Source organism: Botryllus schlosseri, chromosome 2 (genome assembly GCF_051294905.1).
Source record: "Botryllus schlosseri isolate E-star chromosome 2, Bs_hap1, whole genome shotgun sequence".
NCBI classification, from domain to species: domain Eukaryota; kingdom Metazoa; phylum Chordata; class Ascidiacea; order Stolidobranchia; family Styelidae; genus Botryllus; species Botryllus schlosseri.
The window spans coordinates 12,790,391-12,812,668 of NC_137237.1; the positions used below are offsets into that span (position 1 = coordinate 12,790,391).

General features: G+C 40.9%; 2 protein-coding genes across 3 annotated transcripts in view; both read right to left on the minus strand.

Moving 5' to 3' along the window:
* Window positions 1-1,135: 1,135 nt before the first annotated feature.
* On the minus strand, window positions 1,136-4,314 carry LOC145433621 (uncharacterized). Of its 2 annotated transcripts, XM_080310770.1 has the most exons (5): window positions 4,174-4,314; window positions 4,041-4,102; window positions 2,796-2,871; window positions 1,669-1,804; window positions 1,136-1,608 (listed from the first exon to the last, which is right to left on the minus strand). In XM_080310770.1, the coding sequence occupies exons 1-5, from the start codon at window positions 4,220-4,222 to the stop codon at window positions 1,386-1,388; spliced, it is 546 nt and encodes a 181-aa protein (XP_080166896.1). In that variant the 5' UTR covers window positions 4,223-4,314; the 3' UTR covers window positions 1,136-1,385. The 2 variants fall into 2 exon arrangements, with proteins under 2 accessions (XP_080166896.1, XP_080166895.1); XM_080310769.1 differs by having other exon boundaries at window positions 1,136-1,804.
* An 8,788-nt stretch (window positions 4,315-13,102) lies between these two features.
* LOC145433625 (protein FAM227B-like) overlaps window positions 13,103-22,278 on the minus strand; it is an 86,501-nt gene continuing 77,325 nt past the window's right edge. The window contains exons 10-15 of the mRNA XM_080310772.1: window positions 19,865-19,976; window positions 19,669-19,799; window positions 18,237-18,398; window positions 18,066-18,141; window positions 16,319-16,460; window positions 13,103-13,312 (exon numbers count right to left, since the gene is read on the minus strand). Of these exons, the coding sequence (XP_080166898.1) occupies window positions 13,193-13,312; window positions 16,319-16,460; window positions 18,066-18,141; window positions 18,237-18,398; window positions 19,669-19,799; window positions 19,865-19,976 (743 nt within the window). The 3' untranslated portion in view covers window positions 13,103-13,192. The remainder of the gene's footprint in view (window positions 13,313-16,318; window positions 16,461-18,065; window positions 18,142-18,236; window positions 18,399-19,668; window positions 19,800-19,864; window positions 19,977-22,278) is intronic.

Consider the following 22,278-nt stretch of genomic DNA (forward strand, 5'->3'; position numbering starts at 1 on the left):
AACATCATTGGCACATGAAACAACAATAAATGAACTTAACGGTATAGGACAGGGTGTGACCGATATGACTCTGGGTAGGGTCAACTAGTCTGACCTATCGATCTCGCTTCCCATGACATGCCGCCCTATTTCTTGTCGCATTCTTTTTCTATACTATCTTCTTTACTTTCATTCAGTGTGCATGCCTCCTCTTTACATCGCCTAGGCCAAGGTGGGTGTCAGATTCCATAGACTACTCCTTGTCGCTTCGACATCTTCCTGTCTTTTCATTGTATCGCATTTTTGTGGTGTATTGAACTGATAAAATTGCTAATAAACCAATGATGATAATGATGATGAAAGCTACCAAATCTACGAACACTCGAACAGTTTCAACTGGAGCAATATTCTATCTATTCTATACTAGCGTGAGTATTGAGATTGCCGGATCGATCTTCGACGTTCTGACCTCGCCTATATCCCGTCCATGATATTTCGTAACATGATTTTTCGTCACTTGTCCCCTTTTTGATAATTCAGATTGTTATTTCTCATTGAGTGTAGGCCTACAAGTGCAGTATATGTGCACGATGCACGTGCATTGTGCAAATGTGCATATGTGCATTTGTGCATGCGTCCTTATAACTTTTTCCGTATTTGATGCTAAATTTATTGGAAGTTAAGAGTGACTTCATCAAGTATAGTTGCAACTATACTTCCTTCCTTGCTTTCTGTGGTATCTTGAATCGATGCAAGTGGAATAAAACGATACCGCTGGCATAGCAATTTACATGCTGCTGGTGATACTCTCTCTCTTTCTCTCTCTCTCTCTCTCTCTCTCTCTCTTAAATTGAATAATTCAACTATGTTCAACAACTACTTTCGTCACCAAAAATTTCAAAAGGAAATGCACTTTTTTTTAGAACTGTTGACGTATAAGTCGAATTGGTAGGCCTAGCCTATATAATTATAATCGAAACCGACAAGCTCGCAAGACATATTCCATTCCGGAAGGCTATTTCCCGCAATAGCTGATATATAAGTAGGCTACTTCGTGATGACTGCTGACTAGACCAGTTATCACCTCTCAATATCAGAGGCTACTTATGTGGATATAGGTCTAGCTAGGCCTACCGTTGACGGAATTGAAAAAAACTTTATGTCTCCGTCACTTTTTATTAATTTATATCACCTCCAATCGCACAATTTTTACATATATAGCAGTGTTGAAACCGTTTCATAAATAGTGTCAATCCAACACCACTCACCTTAAATCATCATTAAATACAAATGCTATATGTTGTTATATATCTAATCTCATGTATACCCAGGGTCGATGTTATATGTAATGCGAGTCGGAGTACCTGTGTTACCGCTGTACCAAAATCAGTCACGGTATGTCATCTTCACATATTGTTCATCAGATGTAAATCTGGGATATCGTTATTGCGGTAGTTATTATTGGACGAGGAGACTTCTGGCTCCCCGGTGTCATCAACAGCAGATCCACTTCTCCGAAATAAAAACGGAACTCCTCTTCGAAAGAGGGATGACATTACAGCACGGCGGTCTTCATCCTTGTACGAGTCTCCTTGACGCATCGGTGAGCCATTGTATTTCAACTGATGTCTGAGAAGACTGTTCTTTCGAAAAAGGCTGGGAATAGCTCGATGCGGGTACGCCTCGTACCTGGGACTTTCATGTCCAATACTTCTTGACGCCTGGTACGATACGGGATTTCCTCCGCGTGGAGAGTCAAGGAGAATATCAGACGGATATTCGGTTCGTACGTCTAGGGGAGCAGTGTCCACACCATAGATTTCATCTATAAACATACATTAGACCTCGTCGAGATGAGAAGACTCAACAAAAAAAACTCAACAAATTCAGAAGGTTACGATTGTTAATATCCATAGAAATAGATCATATGTGGGATGATAAATAGATACACGCCGACATCGTCACGGTGGAATCAAAGTAGATTATGTCCATTTTTGCAAATTTTAAGATTCATTTTTTAAATTGATAGAAAATCAAGATTTTGTAATATTTTCTTAATTTTTGGCTATATCTTGGTCATGTTTCAAAGTAAGTCATGGTTAAGATATGGCCGAAAGAAAATGAAAACTTTACATAAACTTAATTCTCTCAAAATGTGTAAAATGGACATAAGCTACTATGATGATGACGATGTGCTGAAGCCATGGGATGTAAATCTAGGAATGGGCGTGAAAAGATAAATTTCAGCAATGCTGTGACATTGCAGGTACATTATGACTAACTCCGACAACCAACAAACAAAAACGTAACAACCTCAAAAGTACATTGAGCTCGTCATTCCATCATTTCCTGGGGATGTCAGAATTTTTGTGAATTGCTTCAACTGGCACGATATATTTCATCGTATAAATGAAAACAAAGTATAACCGATTTTCTATTGCATTTGAAATGTTTTCAGACGCGATTTTCAAAAAGTCCCGACAGATTCGCATCTGTTACCGATCGCTATTGCGATTAGTAGGGGAGATGTGGTACCGATAGATCAAAAACCAGCATGCAATTGTAGAAAAATTCACGGAGTGTTGGCTAATCATGGGATTATCATAGAGATTTTTTCAAGTTTTTTCGGTCCCAGTGTCTCATCGGTACCACATACCCCTATTCTACACCTACAGCCTACAATCATTTTAGCGAAAAGAGTGTGTATTCACAACCAAAGGGCAGGAAAGGGTGGTACGCGAACAAGGAACCTAACTATAAGGTAATACGTCCATGATACAAGAAATGCCTAAAACGATGCGATTTCATTTACGAACCAGATTTACGACGGGGTGCTTTGTTGTGTAATCTTGATAAGTTATTGATAATTCTGTAATCCTCGGCAGTCTGTTCCTGGAATCAAAATAAAACGTTATCTAATCCAATATCCAATTTCAAATAGATTATAGAAAATTCAAATCGTTCTTTCCTATCTTTGAGCGTGCTGTACCGTAATGTCGAAATCGATAACTCCAAACTGCTTAGCGTTTCGATCGTGTCATTTTGATATCCTTGTTATGATATTTTGTAAAATTTACAAAAATATCCGACGTTCTTTTTACAAATCACATTTTTGCAAGTAGGTTACTTCGTGTTCAGGCGAGTACAGTCAGTGACATTTTATCCATATGATCATTGAAACGGACTCGTGGCGCACACAAAAATATATTACGTATACTTCTACATTATCAGAGTACTCAAAGTGCTGATTACGCTGGAAATTTCGCATTTATTCTGTTTATGATCCTTCTCGACTACTTTGTGAATTGGATTTTAGAATATACTGCCAAATAATAACTATGTACAGAGTGTATGAATACACTTCTTTGATTTAGGCGGTGAAATTTTCAGATACAGTGCGCAATGTCCCAAACACAGAAAATGTATAGTGACTGAAACGTACCTTAAAGTACCTGTTAGACATTCACAATAATCGCCATCTGTCAGGCGATACTCGAGAGTCGAATTTTACATAAGATGCAGCAGCTCAACAGCAAGTGAGGATCAGCGCAACCCGCAAGCGTATTCACCATTGTTTTGCAGCCGATTGAACATTCACACTCTCATTCTCGCTGCGCACTTGCTCCTGAGCTGCGGCATCTTATTCCAGACGGCATTGTTGCGTCGCAATGGAAAACTCCGATGTAAAATTCTTGGCTGATTTTTGGGGTTCCAGGACCACGAGTAGAATAAAATTTATTTATTAGTAATCAGTACCGTGATTGCCAATTTTATCAAATTTTGAGGTCGGCAAACTTGTTTAAATACTGGCGTAAATTGCCTTTGGTCAAACGGAAGGATGACGTACACCAACCGCAGTGAGCCGTGAAATTTGCTTGTGTCCCAACCACTTTAGGACACTATGATACATTGACCATCTCTGTAGTTCCCAGGAGAGACGGATTGATTAGAGAAGTAATAGACTTACTCAACATTCACCTATGAAGCACTCAATTATATTTAACGGTACTGCAAAACAATGATATAAATTATATACACATTGTGTAAAACATATAACGAACCTGGTTAGGCAAGATTCTGTAGTCTGATTCGATTTCAAAGCCTTGTGTAACAACCAAGCAAACTGTAATTGTAGTAACAGGTTGGAAACGAAAATCTGATTAACAATATAGAAAGTCCTTGTTGAAATATTACCTGACAGAAATGCCAATGTATACAACCGCCCTGTTCCCTCTCGACTCATCGTTCGTAAGGATAATATGGCAAACGTGAAGTCCGTGTTTGGTCGATAAGCAGATTTTCACAGAGAAGAATGCAATGAGACCTCACATTTGCGACTGCTTTATATCCATTCGTGGTTAGCGTTGGAAAAAAGGCAAATTGGCCGTGCATTACATAGTCTTGTGAGTGGGGTCATAGCCTACTACAATATACCATTTGACATGGTGGCGAAATAAATGTATGATATGATGTATGAAATAAATGTATGATCCACAGCTGCAACATCAATGGGTTGCGGGTCCGAGTCCGACTCCAACCTGTATCTTACTGGTGCATGTTTAGCTAGGGGCCGCCTCGCCATCTGATCCGCGCGATCGGTGTTTAAAAAGCCTAGAAGTGGGTCGTGCTGCAAGTTGGCAGATGCGTAATCATAATAAAGAATATCGGTCTGGTTTAAATGACCATTGGAGTCGGAGAACCTCTCGAATACCACAAACAACAGCAGGCATTTGACATGGACGTGCAGCCGTGGCTATATACATACCCGATGCAGAACCTTCTGGTTCAATCAGACCAGCATACTCGATCCGCAGGTATATTCCTGAGCACACATAGAAACAAATTCCTATAATTAATCGATTTGAACCCGGCTTCGGTCAATTAGTAAAGGAGCGTGGGTACAAATTAACATGTTCATTGCTCATACCGGAGCTGCTGGAATTTTTGTCGACGAATGCCTCGTCTCAATTGCGAATTTGCGAAGTACTTTCATATTAGGATCATTTCTGTACATTATTTACCACCGTTTACACACGTAGGACATCCAATGATGCCCCGACGCCGTTATCATATTATGTGATATAACTTCGTCACGATTTTTTTCTGACAAGACTTCTCCTCGCCGCCGCGAAATACGATGATGCGAAGCGATGTGAAATTGTTTCGTTCGGGGTCACGGATAAGCATGTTTATTCTATTACTTGAGTTTCGAAATATCTCTCCCCCTCCATTCTATCTGGGCTTCTACGAAGAGATGGGCCTAATAGAGCCACTTATTTTAAAACTTTATGTATTTGATTTTGTAGCAGATTAGGTTAGACTTGGTGCGTTTGTCATATTCACTGCTTTTATCATGAATATTGCATATGGCCTTGGGAAAACGGAACATTGTTCTCAAACACAATCAAATACGCAAACATAAAAGCGCAGTACCGCGAACTTATGACAAACTATATGTAGTTCCGCGGGTGCCAATTTAGCTAATGTAGGCGTATATTCCCCACCTCCAACTATATTCATGGCATTTCTTAGTTCTTACACAGAAGGTATAAGTGCAAAACGAATCCTAGATCTGATTTTAATATTATGTACTTGTAAGGCAACATGATCACACTGCAAGATACTAGATCAAATATTTTCGGAGATAGTATTCACACTCGTCTGAATATGAGATTCATCCAAGAACGGCAGGTCAGTCCTGAGGGGATTAATTAAAATATTAACGGTCGTCTCCAGAATGACCTTCATACAACGAGAAATATTTGTCGATTAACTATATTTGTAATGTGATATAGTCAGGGTTGCCATACCGTCCTTATTTCTAAGATTTGTCCTTATTTTGAAGGGTCATGTCTTAGAAATCTCAACTGTCCTTATTTCTAAGAAATGTCCTTATTTTCGACTTGCGTCCTTATTTTGTCTTATTTTTAACCACTACAGAACTCCGATCGTTTTCCTCTGATATCTGTGTTGCATATTATTCTAAAATTATGCTTTTGCGTGGAGATTTTATGACATCATAAATGAAAGGAACTCTCGTGTCGTACACATCACAAGATTTGACTTCTAAGTGGTGAGATAGCTAGGGCAGTGGGTGGTATAGCAGTTTCGTGAGTACCAAGCTACCGCAGCGGACGTCATGTTAGCAGTAAACAGCAGTACCAGGTTCCTGCTTTTTGGTCTACAGCAGAATAAGCTCAAGCTGTGGCCTGTGGGGAAGGCAGCATTTATTGCTCAGTGCAAAAGGCGAAGGGCAGTCGACACATTGATTAAACAGTAGTAAAGCTATAAATCTTTGATATATTTATCTAAATTATACTGCACTTGCGCATATAGTTTTAGCTACTAATAACGCTAAATCTGATTAGTTAAAATGAGCAGGCGTAAAAACGTTTTTCATGACGATTAGGAGAGAGAATTAAAAAATATCTAACGAGGCTTGAAGGCGAGTGTTTCGCACATTGCAATATCTGCCACTGCGACATTAACCTGGAGGCTATGGAAAAGACCGCTATTTCAACTCACATTGGTACCCCAAAACACAAGAAGCGTGTCATAATAATTAATTTGAGCCAGTCCATGAATAATTTTTCCACTAGTCGATCAACACCAACGACCACAGACTACAAGGCAGCTGCTGCTGAGGGTAGCTGGGCATTCCATACTGTCAAACAGGGCTGTGGAGTCGGTAAATTTTACCACCGACTCCGGCTCCGACTCCGACTGCACACATTTTCAATATACCGACTCCGACTCCGACTCCGACTCCTGGGTTTTTAAACGTACCGACTCCGACTCCGACTCCCGACTCCGACTCCAGCATTATTATCAATTTACTGCGAAAATTATATGCCACATTGTCGGCTGAATGACTATCATACAACCATTAAACATATGCAAACATATGATTAACTGTGGCATTGTGGCACAGCTCGAATTATCCACTATATGCAATTAACATGAAATAAAGATTTGCTAAATATCCTTCCTTATTCAAATTTTTATAACATGGACTCTCTAATATCCTGAAATGTATGAATCATTCAAATATGGCAGATATCCAATCCTGTAAAATAAAAATGTAGATAAAAAATCCAAGTGCAGCTCTTGTGTATGACTCAGCAACTAATAAAGAAATTGAACTTACTAATTTTGTCATTGCACACTATCCTGATTACAAGCACAAACACTCTTACTACTAATAATAGACATTGGTCATAAATGGAATTTAGTTAAGTAGTCAAAGACCATAGCCTATGTCTTGTCTACATGTACTTAATCAAGTATTCAAGGATTGGGACTTGCAGTCTTTCTTAAAGGGGCACTGCACTCAAAAAATGATGTGGTCTCAAATTGAAGAGCAGAACGAAAAAAAAATTTTGGCCGCAGCCGTTTTCTTCAGAACGCCACCGTAATGGAGCTGCAATTTATTGAAATTTCCAGAGTTGCAGCAGTCGCGGCTCCGGATAATCTCTTAACCCGTTACATGGCACGATGACTTCATCGTCGCACTTGCTCGACGCGATTACGCAGTCACGCAGAGGACGAGCTTCAGATAGTTGTCAGCCGATGTTCTGAAGCAAATATGTCTAACAAATATCATGTATCTGTATCTTCCGCAAGACCACTACTCCAAAGGTTGTGCACTGTGCAGTCAATAATACATCTTGAAAATGACAGCTGTATCTGCATCAATATACAACTGTAACGGCATCTCAGTATCATTCAACTGGCAAATACTATAGAGTCGTGACAAGCTCCAGACACAAATCCTCCTGACCTAACACCGTACGTTGAGCGCCGCCTTGGTGTGCAAGACATGAGTCATTCATAACATCGACTGACAACTATCTAAAGTTCGTCCTCTGCGTAATCGCGTCGAGCAAGTGCGACGATGAAGTCATCGTGCCATGTAACGGGTTAAGAGATTATCCGGAGCCGCGACTGCTGCAACTCTGGAAATTTCAATAAATTGCAGCTCCATTACGGTGGCGTTCTGAAGAAAACGGCTGCGGCCAAAATTTTTTTTTCGTTCTGCTCTTCAATTTGAGACCACATCATTTTTTGAGTGCAGTGCCCCTTTAATCATTTGTTTGACCCAAACAGCTAAGCTACACTACAAATATTTTTAATTTTGTCAAGTGGGAAGCATCGTTTGGTCATATTTACATCATTTTTACAATTTTACAAAACCAGCCGATGCATTTTCTCTGTCACAGTATCATGGTATAATTCCAAAAATTGTATCAATTTTTACTGCATCGCGAAAACGCATATTGCGATTTTCTTCCCCTGTGCAAATGAGTTGTAATTTGCAACTAATGTCTAATTTTATCTATATCAGGAGTGGGCAACTTTTTCGGCGAAAGGGACACCTGAGATTTACGAACCATTGCGCGGGCAACTGGAATGTTGATAACCTTTTTTAGTCGTCGATAGGAGCGAACCGAATTCGGTAACATTACAAACAAGACTTATATTAATACGCTCTAAAATTGATAACAATATGTCATGCAAGTGTGCAGTGCGCCCCATCAGGCCCTGGTCGCGCGAAGCGCGAAATTTTTTTGCAAAATAACGACTGAATTAGGCTATAGCTATATCAAAAAATATGTCGCTAACATAAATTGGGGGTCGCATCTGTATACCACTGGGCTCATTTGAAAAGGACAGGATTATTCGACGTTTAGACATAGCATAATCGACGGTATCAATGAACATGCATCTATCATTATGTGCAAATGTTTTGTCGACGATCTCACTGCGAATGCACAAGCGAAGCCGTATCTCCTAATTGCGAATATAGTTAAACTCAATTCTGTGCATAATATGTATTTACAATTTTCAGAAGGGGGCTCAAATACTGAATGCAAGAAATCTAGTGACAATGAATCATACGAAGGACCGAGAAAAATTTCAAGTCAAATAAATCTGCTGTGAAATATTCTACTTCATGGTCATATACGAAGATCTGGGATAAATGTGGCTGACCCCTGGATACGTCAATGCGTCAGAACTGTTGTTTTAGTCATCATCAAATTTCGCGGTCATGCTAATCAAATTTTAGTTGGCCTTGCAATTGTACCTGCATGTCATAAATAATTTCGAGAATTACTTCGCAGGCCACACCTAACCTTCTCGTGTGCCAAATTTGGCCTGCGTGCCACGGGCTGGCCGCACCTGATCTGTATGGTTAATAATTACAGTGATTGGTGGTACATATAAATTTTATTGAAAATTCTTTGAAAGAAAATGTTTTCATGATAGAGAAGTTGGAGTCGGAGTCGAAGTCATAGTCAATCTCACAAACTCCGACTCCGACTCCAGTCAGTATTTTCCCACCGACTCCGACTCCGACTCTGACTCCAGCTATTATAGTTTTCACGACTCCGACTCCGACTCCGACTCCATCAAGCGAAAATTACCCCGACTCCGACTCCTCCGACTCCACAGCCCTGCTGTCAAACACCAGCAATCATTCCTCGCCAACGATTGCACGTCGCAATTGTTCAAAGCAATATTCCCCGATTCCAACATCGCAAACAAGATTTCTGCGGCCAGGACCAAGACTACAAGCATTGTCACTGGAATTCTTGCTCCACCAGCTCAAAAAATGATTTTGTCGTAACTTGGTGTAGATCATTTTTCCATCTTGGTTGACGCCTCTAATCACAACGAGATGAAGAAGTTTGGTTTATCACCCTATAGAGGGGGGCAAGACCAACGTTTTTTTTTGGGTGGGGTGGGGTGGGGCTGACGAAGTGGTGTTCCGGCCCTGAGTAAAGGTAAACCTAGACCTGAGCTGTCGTGAGATCCATGAAACACTTTCTAATAACAAAGGAGTTGTTGGAGCAGATTGTTTCTGGCGAAAAGTATGGAATGTGATATCCCACGGCTCGTATAAATACGAAGTATGTGCAAAAACGCTTTTTTCATGCTAATCTAATTTTTTCGACTGTCCTTATTTTTGGGTCGATGTCGATGGCAACCCTGGATATAGTGCTGATAGCGCGTCTACGGGTCTCCTGATGCGACGCAATAAGTATTATAAACATGTCCTTTGCTATACAGAAACGTTTTCGGCAACAGAATATGACGACTTGAAGTTGAACAATGATCCATTGACTGAAGTCTGCATTCTGCAAATCGATATAGAAGCTCCTCGCAGTCGAATGTAATAAGATATTCAAAATGATGCGAGATTCTCAGGACATTGCCAGCAGAATCTCACGGTATTTCGTCAATCGTCAATTACGACGAATGTGTTCCTTGGTTAATTTTAGTTCTGGTTGCCGCATCAGCGAAACGTCATGGGCGTAGCACTCTCTTCTGTGTTGGTCGCCTGGTCAGTGGTCATGCGCATGTGGTTGCACTGTGTTCCTGTATGTTCGAGTTTCGGCGTATGCCGTATCGTACAGATGTTTCACTGTGGAGTGTGCGGTACGGCTCGTGTTAGTGGGAGTCATGGATAGGTCTCGAATGACTGCATGGGATAAACGGGTATAATGGACGCCGGTGCCGTGTGAACCCCAGAAGAACACTGGAGGCTCATTACACAATCACGGATAATAATCAATGCCGTGTGTAGACTGTAGAGTCTTAATTCTGAATATCGAGGCCAATATGAGTTTACATAATTCAAAATATCTGCTAGGTTAGCAGTAAAATATTGTCGATAAAACACTTAGAGGGAGGCTGTGTACTGTACGAGCGTACCATTCGCTTTATTTGCATTACGATACCTAGGCTACTCCGTACCCACACGGAGCTACATTTATAAACATATACACTTTCAATACGAACAACTTAGTAAAAAATACGATTAAAACAGTCGTTAGCATTTGGTGACATTACATCCGTTTATTTCTTAGAACCAATGTACAAAAACCTAATCCTGCTATGGTATCAAGTTGGTGGCCTGTCTTCGGTACCATCTGATGTTATAATTTCGTGAACTATTTTGATCAGGGACTCTCGACATACATAGGATCAAGAAAATTACAGCAACTGCAGAGCAGTAGTTCTTATCCTTTCCTCTATGTCGCCCAGGTGCCCCCTTAAGTAAGCATGCTTTGCTTCAACCCCCAATTTAAATGAAGACTAGATGCGAACGTGGCTCCCGTGGATATCTTAATAACGCCTAACACTCTGATGGGATATTCAACACTGCTTCGTTTCCTTGCGACCAAATTCTTTATTTGCGATGAACAACTTAATAATCATTCAACTTCTTGTACTTAGTCTTAATATCAAGACTAGAAAGAAAATACCACTTTGCTGAGACACGGGATCCAGACAGAATATGGGTCCGAACAGCATGGTTTGGTGCAAATTTATTTTTAGAAAATATTAATGACGTTATTTTGAGTCTCTGATGAACTTTCAAGCTTCTCATATTTCACCTATATACCGGCTGAATATTTGATAAACCAGTTCCTCAGTCATAGCTAGCTTCCTAATGCGTAACAGGCCGTTGAGGCGTTGAGGATTATTTCATCAGCACGGTACTATAATGTCACTGAATGATTAAGAATACTTGTTAAGATCGTGACATAGTTTTCACATGCAAGGATACTTGCGAGAATGCGAGCCCGATTGTTGAGTGAATTACGTTGAAGAACAAGCCAGGATTCGTGTCCCCTGAAGATCGGTTTACGCCCCTAATCTAGTGGGCCCCGGTTCAGAAGCACTGCTGTTGTCTTCGTCAAAGTAACGTTTATTCAAATACCGGCGACGAGGTTTCCCATCTCAAATCTACGTAATTGTATGTATTGTATTATAGTCTCATAGGCGACATGATAAGTACCGACAAACAGAAAGCGTAACAAATCGTGTTGGCATAATATCGATCAACCTTCCACGGCCTGTAGCAAAAACAATTGTTCCGCTAATTTTAGTTTTAAATATTCAGCCCTGACAGCCGAATAATGTTCTATCATGTTGAAAGCTTCTCAGGACAGCTGATCCGGAAGCAAAACGATTCTGAGATCGATAACACCCGATTCATGGCTTAAAAACAAGTATAGAGAGTTAAAATAGCCCATTCCCTTTGACGACTTTGTCCAATGAGCATTGCTGACTGACGTAAACCGCGTAGTTGGGAGTAAAAATAGGATCATCAAAGAACGCACGCAATCTTGTTATACACTTGGTAAAATATTCATAACGATACCTCCTTGAGATGTTTAACTAATTGGTAGAAAGGGATGGAATTGTAAAAGCAACTCTGGGACTGGGACCCATGAACGGACTCGGAAAGTTGCAAATGCACAATGTCCTACTCTGTCGGTTTTAGCCGGACGATATAAGTGCGAATGAGTCACGATAATTCAATAGTAATTTACTAAAACAGTATCAGCGTGCTTAAAACTCCTTTGTTAAAAAGTCGATTTAAATTCGGGCATGGCGTATGAGTGCATGCTGATAATGGGCGAAAGTATGCGCAACCAGACGTCGAGATACATCCATTAATACACCCATCTGGTCATAAACCGTTAGGTTTAAACAATAAAATCGTATAATAAATCTGGTATATCTCATTTCATCGAAACGTAACGGGTAATTAGTTGTCTGGCGTCGATTGAAAACACTTTCAGGTCCCGATACTGTCGTAATGGGAATACGCTGGCCAATATGATTCAATCACACCGGTTTGGTAACACTCGTTTTATAGCGCAAGTCGATTCATTGATATTCATGATATAACCCCTTATGCAATACGCATGTCAAAAGGGTAGGGATATAACTATCTACTATGCATGTTATGATAGATAAATATATACAGTATGTGAGGCTTTTCATAGACACAGATCATTTCGTCGACGAGCTATTATAAGTTCGCACCATTGAAATTTCAAGGAGTGCGTTAGGATTTTATGAGAATGAGGCGCATCACCTACTCTGACAACACTCTTGCTTGTATTGGCGGATTTGTGTTGTCATCGTTTCATTACTATATTTTAGAAGGTATGTATAAAAATTTCCATACCATACCGTATAATGGCACATTTCGATATTCCAAACCGATATTTCGTTCCATACCATACCATATCATACCTTACCCAGGCTGTCATCATATTGTTCATTCTGATAGACGATACACGTATTATAACCAAAACGGAAATAGTCAGCTTGTTTTTTACTGATAAAGTTACACAGCTGGTATAGATTGCGGCATATTTGAAAATACGCTAAGTTGAAAATGACAATGCTTTTATATCACGGAATTCGGGTCAGGTAAGTTATTTGGGTCTTCTTGGAGCAACAAATCCACATCACTGGTGTCAGGTCGAGCGGTGGCGTATGACGACGGTCGGTGCAGCCCTCCACCAAGCTAAAAACAGAAAACAGCAGAGTTGGTCCATGATCATTGATAGGTATCCTACTGTTTCTGAATACGGAAGTATATAGGCCTGAATTTGTAATTTGCATGCATTATTGCACTGCTATAGCTATTCTCGATCAGTTTTTACATCAGACGACTGTCTCTTCAAGTCGAATTGTGCCTGAAGTCGATATAATTCTTTTCAACTTGTCAAATTTCATTACAAAGAATGAGAGTGCTTATGGGAGTATAGTTTCCAAACTTTTTTGGCCGGTGGTACACTAGCAAAAAATTATAAAGTACTCGCGGAACACTTACAAGAAACTGTCTTTTCGCAAAAAAAAGCTACGTGGCAATGCGATAACCATGCCTATTGATACGAACATATATACGACCGAAACGAGGCTGCATTGCTGACAAACGTAACCAAGTTTTGTCGTCCATTATAAGCAGTCTCACTCACGTATGGCCTTTATTTTCAGTTAAAACAGAAAAGCTATGTTTACATAGTAATGATGTAGATGCACAATGCACATGAGAATAAAGTCCCGATTGCTTTTGCACCCATGGTAAAGGATTTGGAAGGAGACAGCCATTGAGCTGTTTTTCTGCAGAATAATTGCTTGATTCACTGCTTCGAAAATTACCAAATATATTCGCGGCACACCTTAGAAAGTGCAGAGGCACACTAACGTGCCGCGGCACACAGTTTCGGAATCACAGGCTTATGCACTCGGCTGCATCCGATCCCAAATTCACGAACGAAAGTCTGGCATGACAAGAGAGTATTTGCAAGAGGGTAAATTTTGTATTGAGACACGGACATTACCACGCTGTATAGGACCATAGCATACTTCTTCTAGGGTAGATACAGAGATGAAATTCGTCGTTTTCAGTCCGTGAGCCACATTCGGAGGCTAGTACTAATACATGTAAATATTCCGCTGTCTGCTGTTTGCTCGTGGTATATAGCCTTTAGTGCGGGGCGGATCGACGAATTCTCTGGTCCGACTCCAATCAATCAATCAGGTTTATTAATATTTTCATCGTTTCAAAACATCACAAGACTGCGATACAATGAAAAGATAGGAAGGTGTCGAAACAACTTGGAGTAGCCTTTAAGATCAGACACCCACCTTAGCCCAGGCAAAGTAAATAAGAGACATGCACAGATTGCACACTGAATGAAACGTAATGCAGAGAATATAAGACGCAAGGGGGACGGATTCTTGAAATGACCGAGATCCGATCCGAAAATCTCCCATAATACACACCGATCATTCGGTAGGCTACGGATCAAGATTTTATATTGCATATTGCAACAAAAGAGACATGACAATAAAAACTGATAGCTATTGAACACGGGTATGTATTGGAGGTTACTGACATATGGCGAGTTTACATCAGTCATGCTCATCAATGGTAGCCTCCATAGCGATTCTGACCGTATAAAAAAGTACGAATCCGGCTCCAATCGCATCAAAAAAAAAATACGAATCTGGCTCGGGTCAAAAGTGAAAAAATTCAGCCGATATCCAGTCCATGTCCCGGTCTAAAATCCTTTACCTGACAGGAAAGACATTGGTTCCATTCGTACATGAGCAGCAGACCAAATATCGAACTGTCAATGAATGATTTTCAGTCGCCGATGTATTTCCGCGATGAAAGATGGTTCACAGAAGAGCTTTCTGAACTAATATAAGTCAGCTCATTGCATATTTATTCGCCCCGGAAGGTGGAAATTCTCGAACATTATTAACATTTTGCGACAGTCAGAAAGGATCCGGCGCACGTAGGCTATAGCTTGCAACATGGCGTGAGACACCGTACGTTCAGTATGTAAAGGTATGCCATATGCGCATGCGTAGTGTATTTCACCATCGCATGATACTCATAAACTTCTCGCAGTTGTACACCGCAGGAACTGGTAATGGGCAGGTACCGATCAAATCTACCTGTAATTATAGTTTATGATGTCTATTGGTGTTGAAGACAACATCACCTACGCGACGGTGCACGCCAAAATTAAACTATTTAACATTAAATCAAGTATCAGGATATCATCGACTTCGATAACGACACGCGTCGATTCTATTTGTCACAAGAATGGGACGTTCTATGTTTTTGTCCTTGATGTTTTTGCGGCATATACACCGACTCATGAAATACAAATACACACGATCTGTGCATACTGCATAAGCATTCCATGAATGCATGATGTGCACATGGCACTGGACAAGGAAGGTGCAGAAATAGCCTTGTAATGCTTTCTAAGTCTCGCACCACCCCTCCATATGCTATCCCGTTAATTCTGACCGCCAAGCCGGGAAGCCATAGATACGAGTGTTACTAATCAGGTCTTTGGTCTGACCAGGCCGGGAACCAAGAAGCCGGACGCTCCCCCATTACACGATCTTGTCGGTCGGATATGCTGGGTATGGGTCTTGATTTTAACGGAGGACTTCGAAGTCTGGATACACTCCCGACCGGATGAATGATTACTACCGACTGATTGAACACTATTATGGTCTCGAGATTACCAGACCACCATCTGACATATATATTTCGCCTGCCGACATGCACCGCTTCATTTTCATCGTTTATACTTGTAATGTTATCTTCCGTTGATTGAAATACTAATCAAAGGTATTTCGACTCTTCGACTCTTTTCATTTTATCACAATTTTGACGTCTTTTGAAATGATGAAGTTATCAATAAAAACTGAATTGAATTACCGGATAGGGACGCGGAGTCGGCGAATGGGAAGCTCAAATCCGTAACGGGACTTGAATGTAATATATCCGTAGATTCGATGTGACTGAGACGCAATTCAATAGAACTATAGCGTCGCAAGTGGTGCATTGTGACTGTGAGCAACAAAACTAGACTCGCTTATACAGACCTGGTCTGGTTCAGAACCGGGTAGCAATGCTTCAAACCAATCTGAATTTGCGTACGGCACCCCCCCCCCTCGCCGCGACCGGGACACTTCGGCGTATGCACTAACGTCTCACCGCCACGTCCATAACGCGATCGCTTTTCAATTTGATTTCGATTGGATCGCCGAGGTCTGACAACATCTTGTTGGTTTCGGTCACGAGCTGCTTCCTGTGCTTTTCCTGCCGCAATCGTTCCTCTTCGGTGATAGTCATCATCCTGCGAACGGGTATACAGATTTCTCTGATAAAAAAACCGACCGTGTTCACGTATGACCGTATGTCATACACTATTGGCGAAAAAAGTCCTAGTCAGTAATGAGGTATTCCTACATTTTAGAGTACTCGCGTACGTTTTGCCTACTTGTGCTACTGACTCAAGAAGTCACGTTTTAAGATTACCTCAACTTCCACTTAACAATTTCTAGGCAGAACGATACATCTTACACTTTTAATTTTGTAAAATAGAGAGCAGTTTTAGGGTACGTTTGCATCACTTTTACAATCGAAATTGTCATAACTGAGGCAGGTTTTTGTTGTAGTCAAATATGGGGCAAGTTGCACTTATGTTTGGCAAAAGTTGCACTAAAAAGGTTAGTTTATGGACAAGTTCTTTGAAAATATTAGGGTATGAGATACTAGAATCGATCCGTATGCAAGACACTGTAGCAAAACTAAGTGTTGGCGACTTCAACAAAATCAATAGCCTGAAAAAATTGACCCAGTGAAAATATAATTTTAGGCGGTTAAGCGTGAGTGTAGGTCAGATCAGAAAGGACCTCAAATTTAAACGATAGTGAAATAATCAAGCGATCTATATTTACATATAATGCCAAATATTTCCAGTAAAAACTGAGTTGCATAAAGAATCGAAAAAACTTGCAAAAATTTGCATGAAAAATCGAAGAAGTTGCAATATAAGATTCCTCCAAACAGCTTAAAACACCATACTACATAACTTCTGAGTATTCAGGAAGCTGTCGGAAGTTGAAAAAAATTAGTTCCAGAAGTTGCAAAAACTTGCCCTAGTCATAACAATTGGACGTAACAGCCCCTATATCAAGGTAACTAAATTCATTTTCAAAAATTGCACATATTAAATGTATAGCGCCATTAGAGCAAGACGTTTTGCGTTAATCGCGAAGATTCACTTCGCAATAATCGAAATTAATTGTCACCTTCGCCTGATTGCTAAAAGTCACCTGGATCAAATATACTTTTAGATTACTTCAGTATACTTTTCATGCCGTAACATTCCACTTCCAATTGAAATAGTTTTGATACGTCTTGAAAATCGCTACTTCTACTTGAACTATGAGTCGAAATTCACGGCGTTACTCTATACGTCTAGTTGAGTACTACGCTGACCACTTTAACGACGAACTTGAGCATATAGTTCCGCAACAAATTCAGACGTAGTTGACACGAATGTTGTGGGATATTTCCTTCTACTATGACATACAGTGAACGAAGCTGAGCCCAAGAGACCTGGCGGTAAGCCATCTATTATAATTTAATCGTTTGATAATGTATCAGATCAAAGGAATCGAACTATATGTAAGAAACGGGATTTTGCATCTCATTCGGTCTCATCCTGCATGAGCATGAGCATCTATGCGCCGAACGCTGTTGAAAATACAGTGCAATGACGCCGGGAATCATCGATAAAATCAATTGCGAACGGAGATGAGACGCAATTCAAATGACACTGATCCTATGGATTATATTTGATAACATTCGACGAATTCCACAGTTCGTATTCACTTCAGACGCGTGGGCGTGCGCATGTTGGGGCACGTACGAATAGAACGCTGGCGATAATCACCTTTCCCGGCGGGCATGGAGATCATTGACGACCTTCTTGGAACTCTGGATGACCTCCTGAAACGTCGGAGCCTGAGATGTACACGCAGAGACTCACCGTTAAGGAAATATACCCAAGAACGCACGAACTGAACGACTATTATAGCTATATATTTTACTATACGGAAAGGATATGGGTATTGTGAAATCTCTGTCCTTCGCATTCTCTGCCCGGTAATCGCATCGCCTTTTAGTTGTCGCATGTAAAGATACTGTGAGACCAGCGGGCTCCTGCCAGCAAGGTTGAACATGACCCGTTCGAAATCCGGTCCTGGTCCGGTTTGAGCTGATTCGGCTGTCACGGAAATGCAAAGCATCGTGTATTAATGTATGAGTCGAATTTCAGCCTTACATACACGAACAATTTTCTAGCAGGGGCGAGGAGATATGATAAGGTCCTTGTCGTGAATTGAGTAAAGTAGCCTACACTGTTCGGCATTACGTGGACAATGGACATGTACTGACGTATAGGTAGAGAGTACAAACTGCACGTGGTCCTTCCGAATTGGGCGATAGATATGTGAGGGTAGCCCGCGTTCAAAATTGCGAGTGTCATGATAATGAGCCATTGAAAAGAACCGTAAAGTTACATTTAACCCTAACAACAAGTTAACCTTAGGTAATAACCTCTACCCAAACCGTAACACAATAACCTGACATAACGTGACCCTGCCTAAACCCAACCCGATATAACTCAACCTTCCGCTATAGGAATCTCACATATCTTTGGCAGCGACTTTGTGATCTACCAGGATCTGATACAACAATGTTGGTAGAACGACGCTACGTGATATAGCATGAAACATAAAATTCAGGACAAAAAGTCAAATTTCAAAATTGAAAGCCCGATATCAAATGATAAAACATATTTCTCAGAAACCACAAATCTAGGGTTAATACATGTACGGCCAGGACTCAGGAGCATAAGAGTAACTCACTATATACGGCCACGCATACGTTAATACAGATTGAAGGCACAAGACGAGAGTACAAGATATCGCAATCATCAGACCCTGTTCTGAGGTAGGAAAAGCGGTCCTTGAAGTTGCAGGTGTAAAATTAGTGAGGTCCGAGGCAGGTTGGAGTTATTTGAAGTATAGAAAGCGAAAGAATGAAATATGTTTCCCAGTAACTCAAAATATAGCACAGCTTCCCTCAGACGAATGCCGTTTGACTGATACGGTGCTAAAAAAACAGGCGCGATTTCGGAACTGTTCTGTGGACGTGATACTTGGGAAGAGGGTATACTTCCTTGCCATAGCGACGATATAACTTGTGAGTAAAATGATGTTAGTCCTTACGAAATCATTTCCTACACCACATAATTCTAAAATCGGGAAGTCGGCGATTAGGCATTAAAAGTGTGTACGTAAAAGTGTAAGGAATGGTCATCTTCGCTGTGACACATGCATTGCTACGTCACAAGGGATCAGAGACATCATTGCAAGAAAAATTCTGCACATCTCCTCCCAAATTTTGATAGTGGAGACGCTTATGGTTAGGACTATAAAAATTATTTGCCTATCAAGAAAAAGTGGTAGAATCAACACATAGATGTTACACACCTGCCAAGAATCCTAGGTTTGGTTGCATCACGGAGGAATCAGCAGCAGTTGACAAACGCGCACTTTTCAATGACATATGGGTACTTTCTTTACCCATTTTCGGGCCGCGTTTGGATTCGACCGCCCCGAGACTGGTAAAGCAGGAAAATGGAAAAGGTTAATCTGTGACATACTGACTGTAGCGTGAAAACTGTACGTTTTCTTATCTACGTTGATTGGCGGAAGGGACGTGTTGTCGGTTGTTGGCTCACAGACGGCGGTCGAATCGTAGTTCGGTGGAGGTACGGCTGCGTCGAGTTGCGATTGGACTGCAAACAAGAAATCAGTGAATAACTCATTACCAACGTTTTGTTACAAAATGATGTCACTGTGATGATTTAAGTGGAATTGAACAGATGTATCGATCGGCAGCTTATACAAATGCTAACGTACACGTGAACCTCATTTGCATTGAATGTTGTTGCTTGCAACTAACGTCAATCAAATGTAAACAAATCTGAAATTGCGTATAGGCCTATGCTGTCGGGACACAGTAGGCCTACATGTAAAGGTTGTTCAGCTTTTTATTTGTTCCAGTATTCCACCAAACGCAAGGCATTGACTGTGAATACATGAGGAAGCTAGAAATTGCCAGGTTTATGTATCAGTTCCACGTTCAACGACTACTTTACCTCGCAACCAAAAGCGCACAACTACTACACACGCGCGTCCTCGAAGAACAACTGCAATATGATCACGACGGAATACAAGAAAACGCAGTGCTCTATCAAGTATGCGCCCAGACCTGTAGTGTGGAACAGCATCTCGTCGGCTATTTATCCTACATAGTCGTCGAGCAAGTCCACATTCAAATCGAACTACAAGCAATTTCTACTGAATCACTTCTAGTCTGCCCACAAGATTGCCGGACCACAATCTGACATATCCACCTCGCGTATACTGACACATGCAGCATTTATTTTAGTCGCTTACTTTTATGTTATCCTTTCTCTTATCCACTGTGCATGCCTCTTATGAGATGTGAGCCTCTTATTTACATGCTGTAGGCCAAGGTGGGTGTCTGACTAAGAGACTACTCCTAGTCGTTTCGGCACCCTCCAATCTTTTCATTATATCGTAATCGTGTGGTGTCTTGTGTGGTGTATAAAAATGAGGATTATGATGATGAAACAGTATCTCGTCGGATATCCGACAGTCGAAGAGCAATAGAGCATGTCAACATTCACATCGAAACATAAGCAGGGTCTATTGATTAAATACTTGTCAGAGGTTGAGTTTACCGGATCACGATCTGATGTATCGACCTCACCTTCCGTCACATGCCACCTCATGTTATCGTTTTGCATTTCTATGTTATCTTCTATTACTTTTCATTTAGTGTACATGTACATGCTGCCTTTTTAATTCGCCAAGGGCCCTTTAGACCAGTGGTTCCCAACCTTTTTCGACTCATCGCCCTCTTATCAAGCTCGTCACAAATTTTCGCCCCCAATATGTTGCGGATTTTGCGGAGCATGGACCGGAGCCGGATTGGATATCTGGCCGGATTTTTTCAATTTTTGCCGAAGCGGATCGGAGCCGGATCAGTACTTTTTCGATACGGCCAGAATCTTTATGGATAAGCATAACTTTTGTAACTAAATAACTACCAACCAACCACACGCTACTAACCACCAAGCCAGTGCGAAAAGAAACGAGCCATATTCATAAATTCACGGAACCATAGTACCATGTAGGGTCGGATTTTCGGCCGGATCCGGATCGGAGCCGGATCAGTACTTTTTCCTGTTGCGGTCGGAGCCGGACCAGAGAATTGAAAAACCGGATCGGAGTCGGACCAGAGAATTTGTCGATCCGCTCCGCTCTATAATATATATACGGGAAATTTATTCAATTACCTCTGATCACTGGTGAATTGACTAAAAAGATGTCATTTATCCGAGTAGGTGCTCGGAAAACCGGTTTCCGCGTCTACTTTCCATTGTGTTTACCTTTTTTTTTGTCAACTTTCGCGCCATATGCAGAATAAGCAGTCTTCACGTGCATTTTTGCCCGTGGTAATTAAATGGGGAAGAGGTGTTCCGATGAGACACTGGGACCAAAAATACTTGAAAAATTGTCTATGATAATCCCATGATGACACTCCGTGAATTTTTCTACAATTGCATGCTGGCGGAATCTTTCCCCACAGGCAAAGAACTTCGACCTGTATGAGTTATGGGGTCTCTGACAGATGTTTTTTTTTTTGGGGGGGGGGGGGGGGGGTTGTAAAATATATTTCGATCGATGCATTCACTTTTCTTTGTAACATTCAGCACGAACAAACCTAACAATAAATTTTATTTCGAAGTGTAAGGCTTGTACCATGCTATATAACGGCACATATTTTTTATTCAATACCATCCTTGCGAGGCCAATGATACCATAATTCAGGCAAAATAGTTGGACTAACTAGTCATGTCACAACAGAAACACGCCTGTACACATTGGCGCTGTATTTAATAATTACCTGCGTAATGTTTTATCTCTATAATGAGCTATTTGGAAGTCAAAATATCGATTTACGGGCAATGTGTATGTACCCTCAAATTTGTAAGTTTGCGCTTAAAT

Bases quoted from the DNA above. Each gene is read 5' to 3' on its own strand.
- LOC145433621 (XM_080310769.1), bottom strand. From the start codon at position 4,222: ATGAGTCGAGAGGGAACAGGGCGGTTGTATACATTGGCATTTCTGTCA. The intron at 4,103-4,173 runs GTAATATTTCAA...CTACAATTACAG, and splicing joins TACATTGGCATTTCTGTCAG to TTTGCTTGGTTGTTACACAA. The intron at 2,872-4,040 runs GTTCGTTATATG...TTTTGATTCCAG, and splicing joins ACAGAATCTTGCCTAACCAG to GAACAGACTGCCGAGGATTA.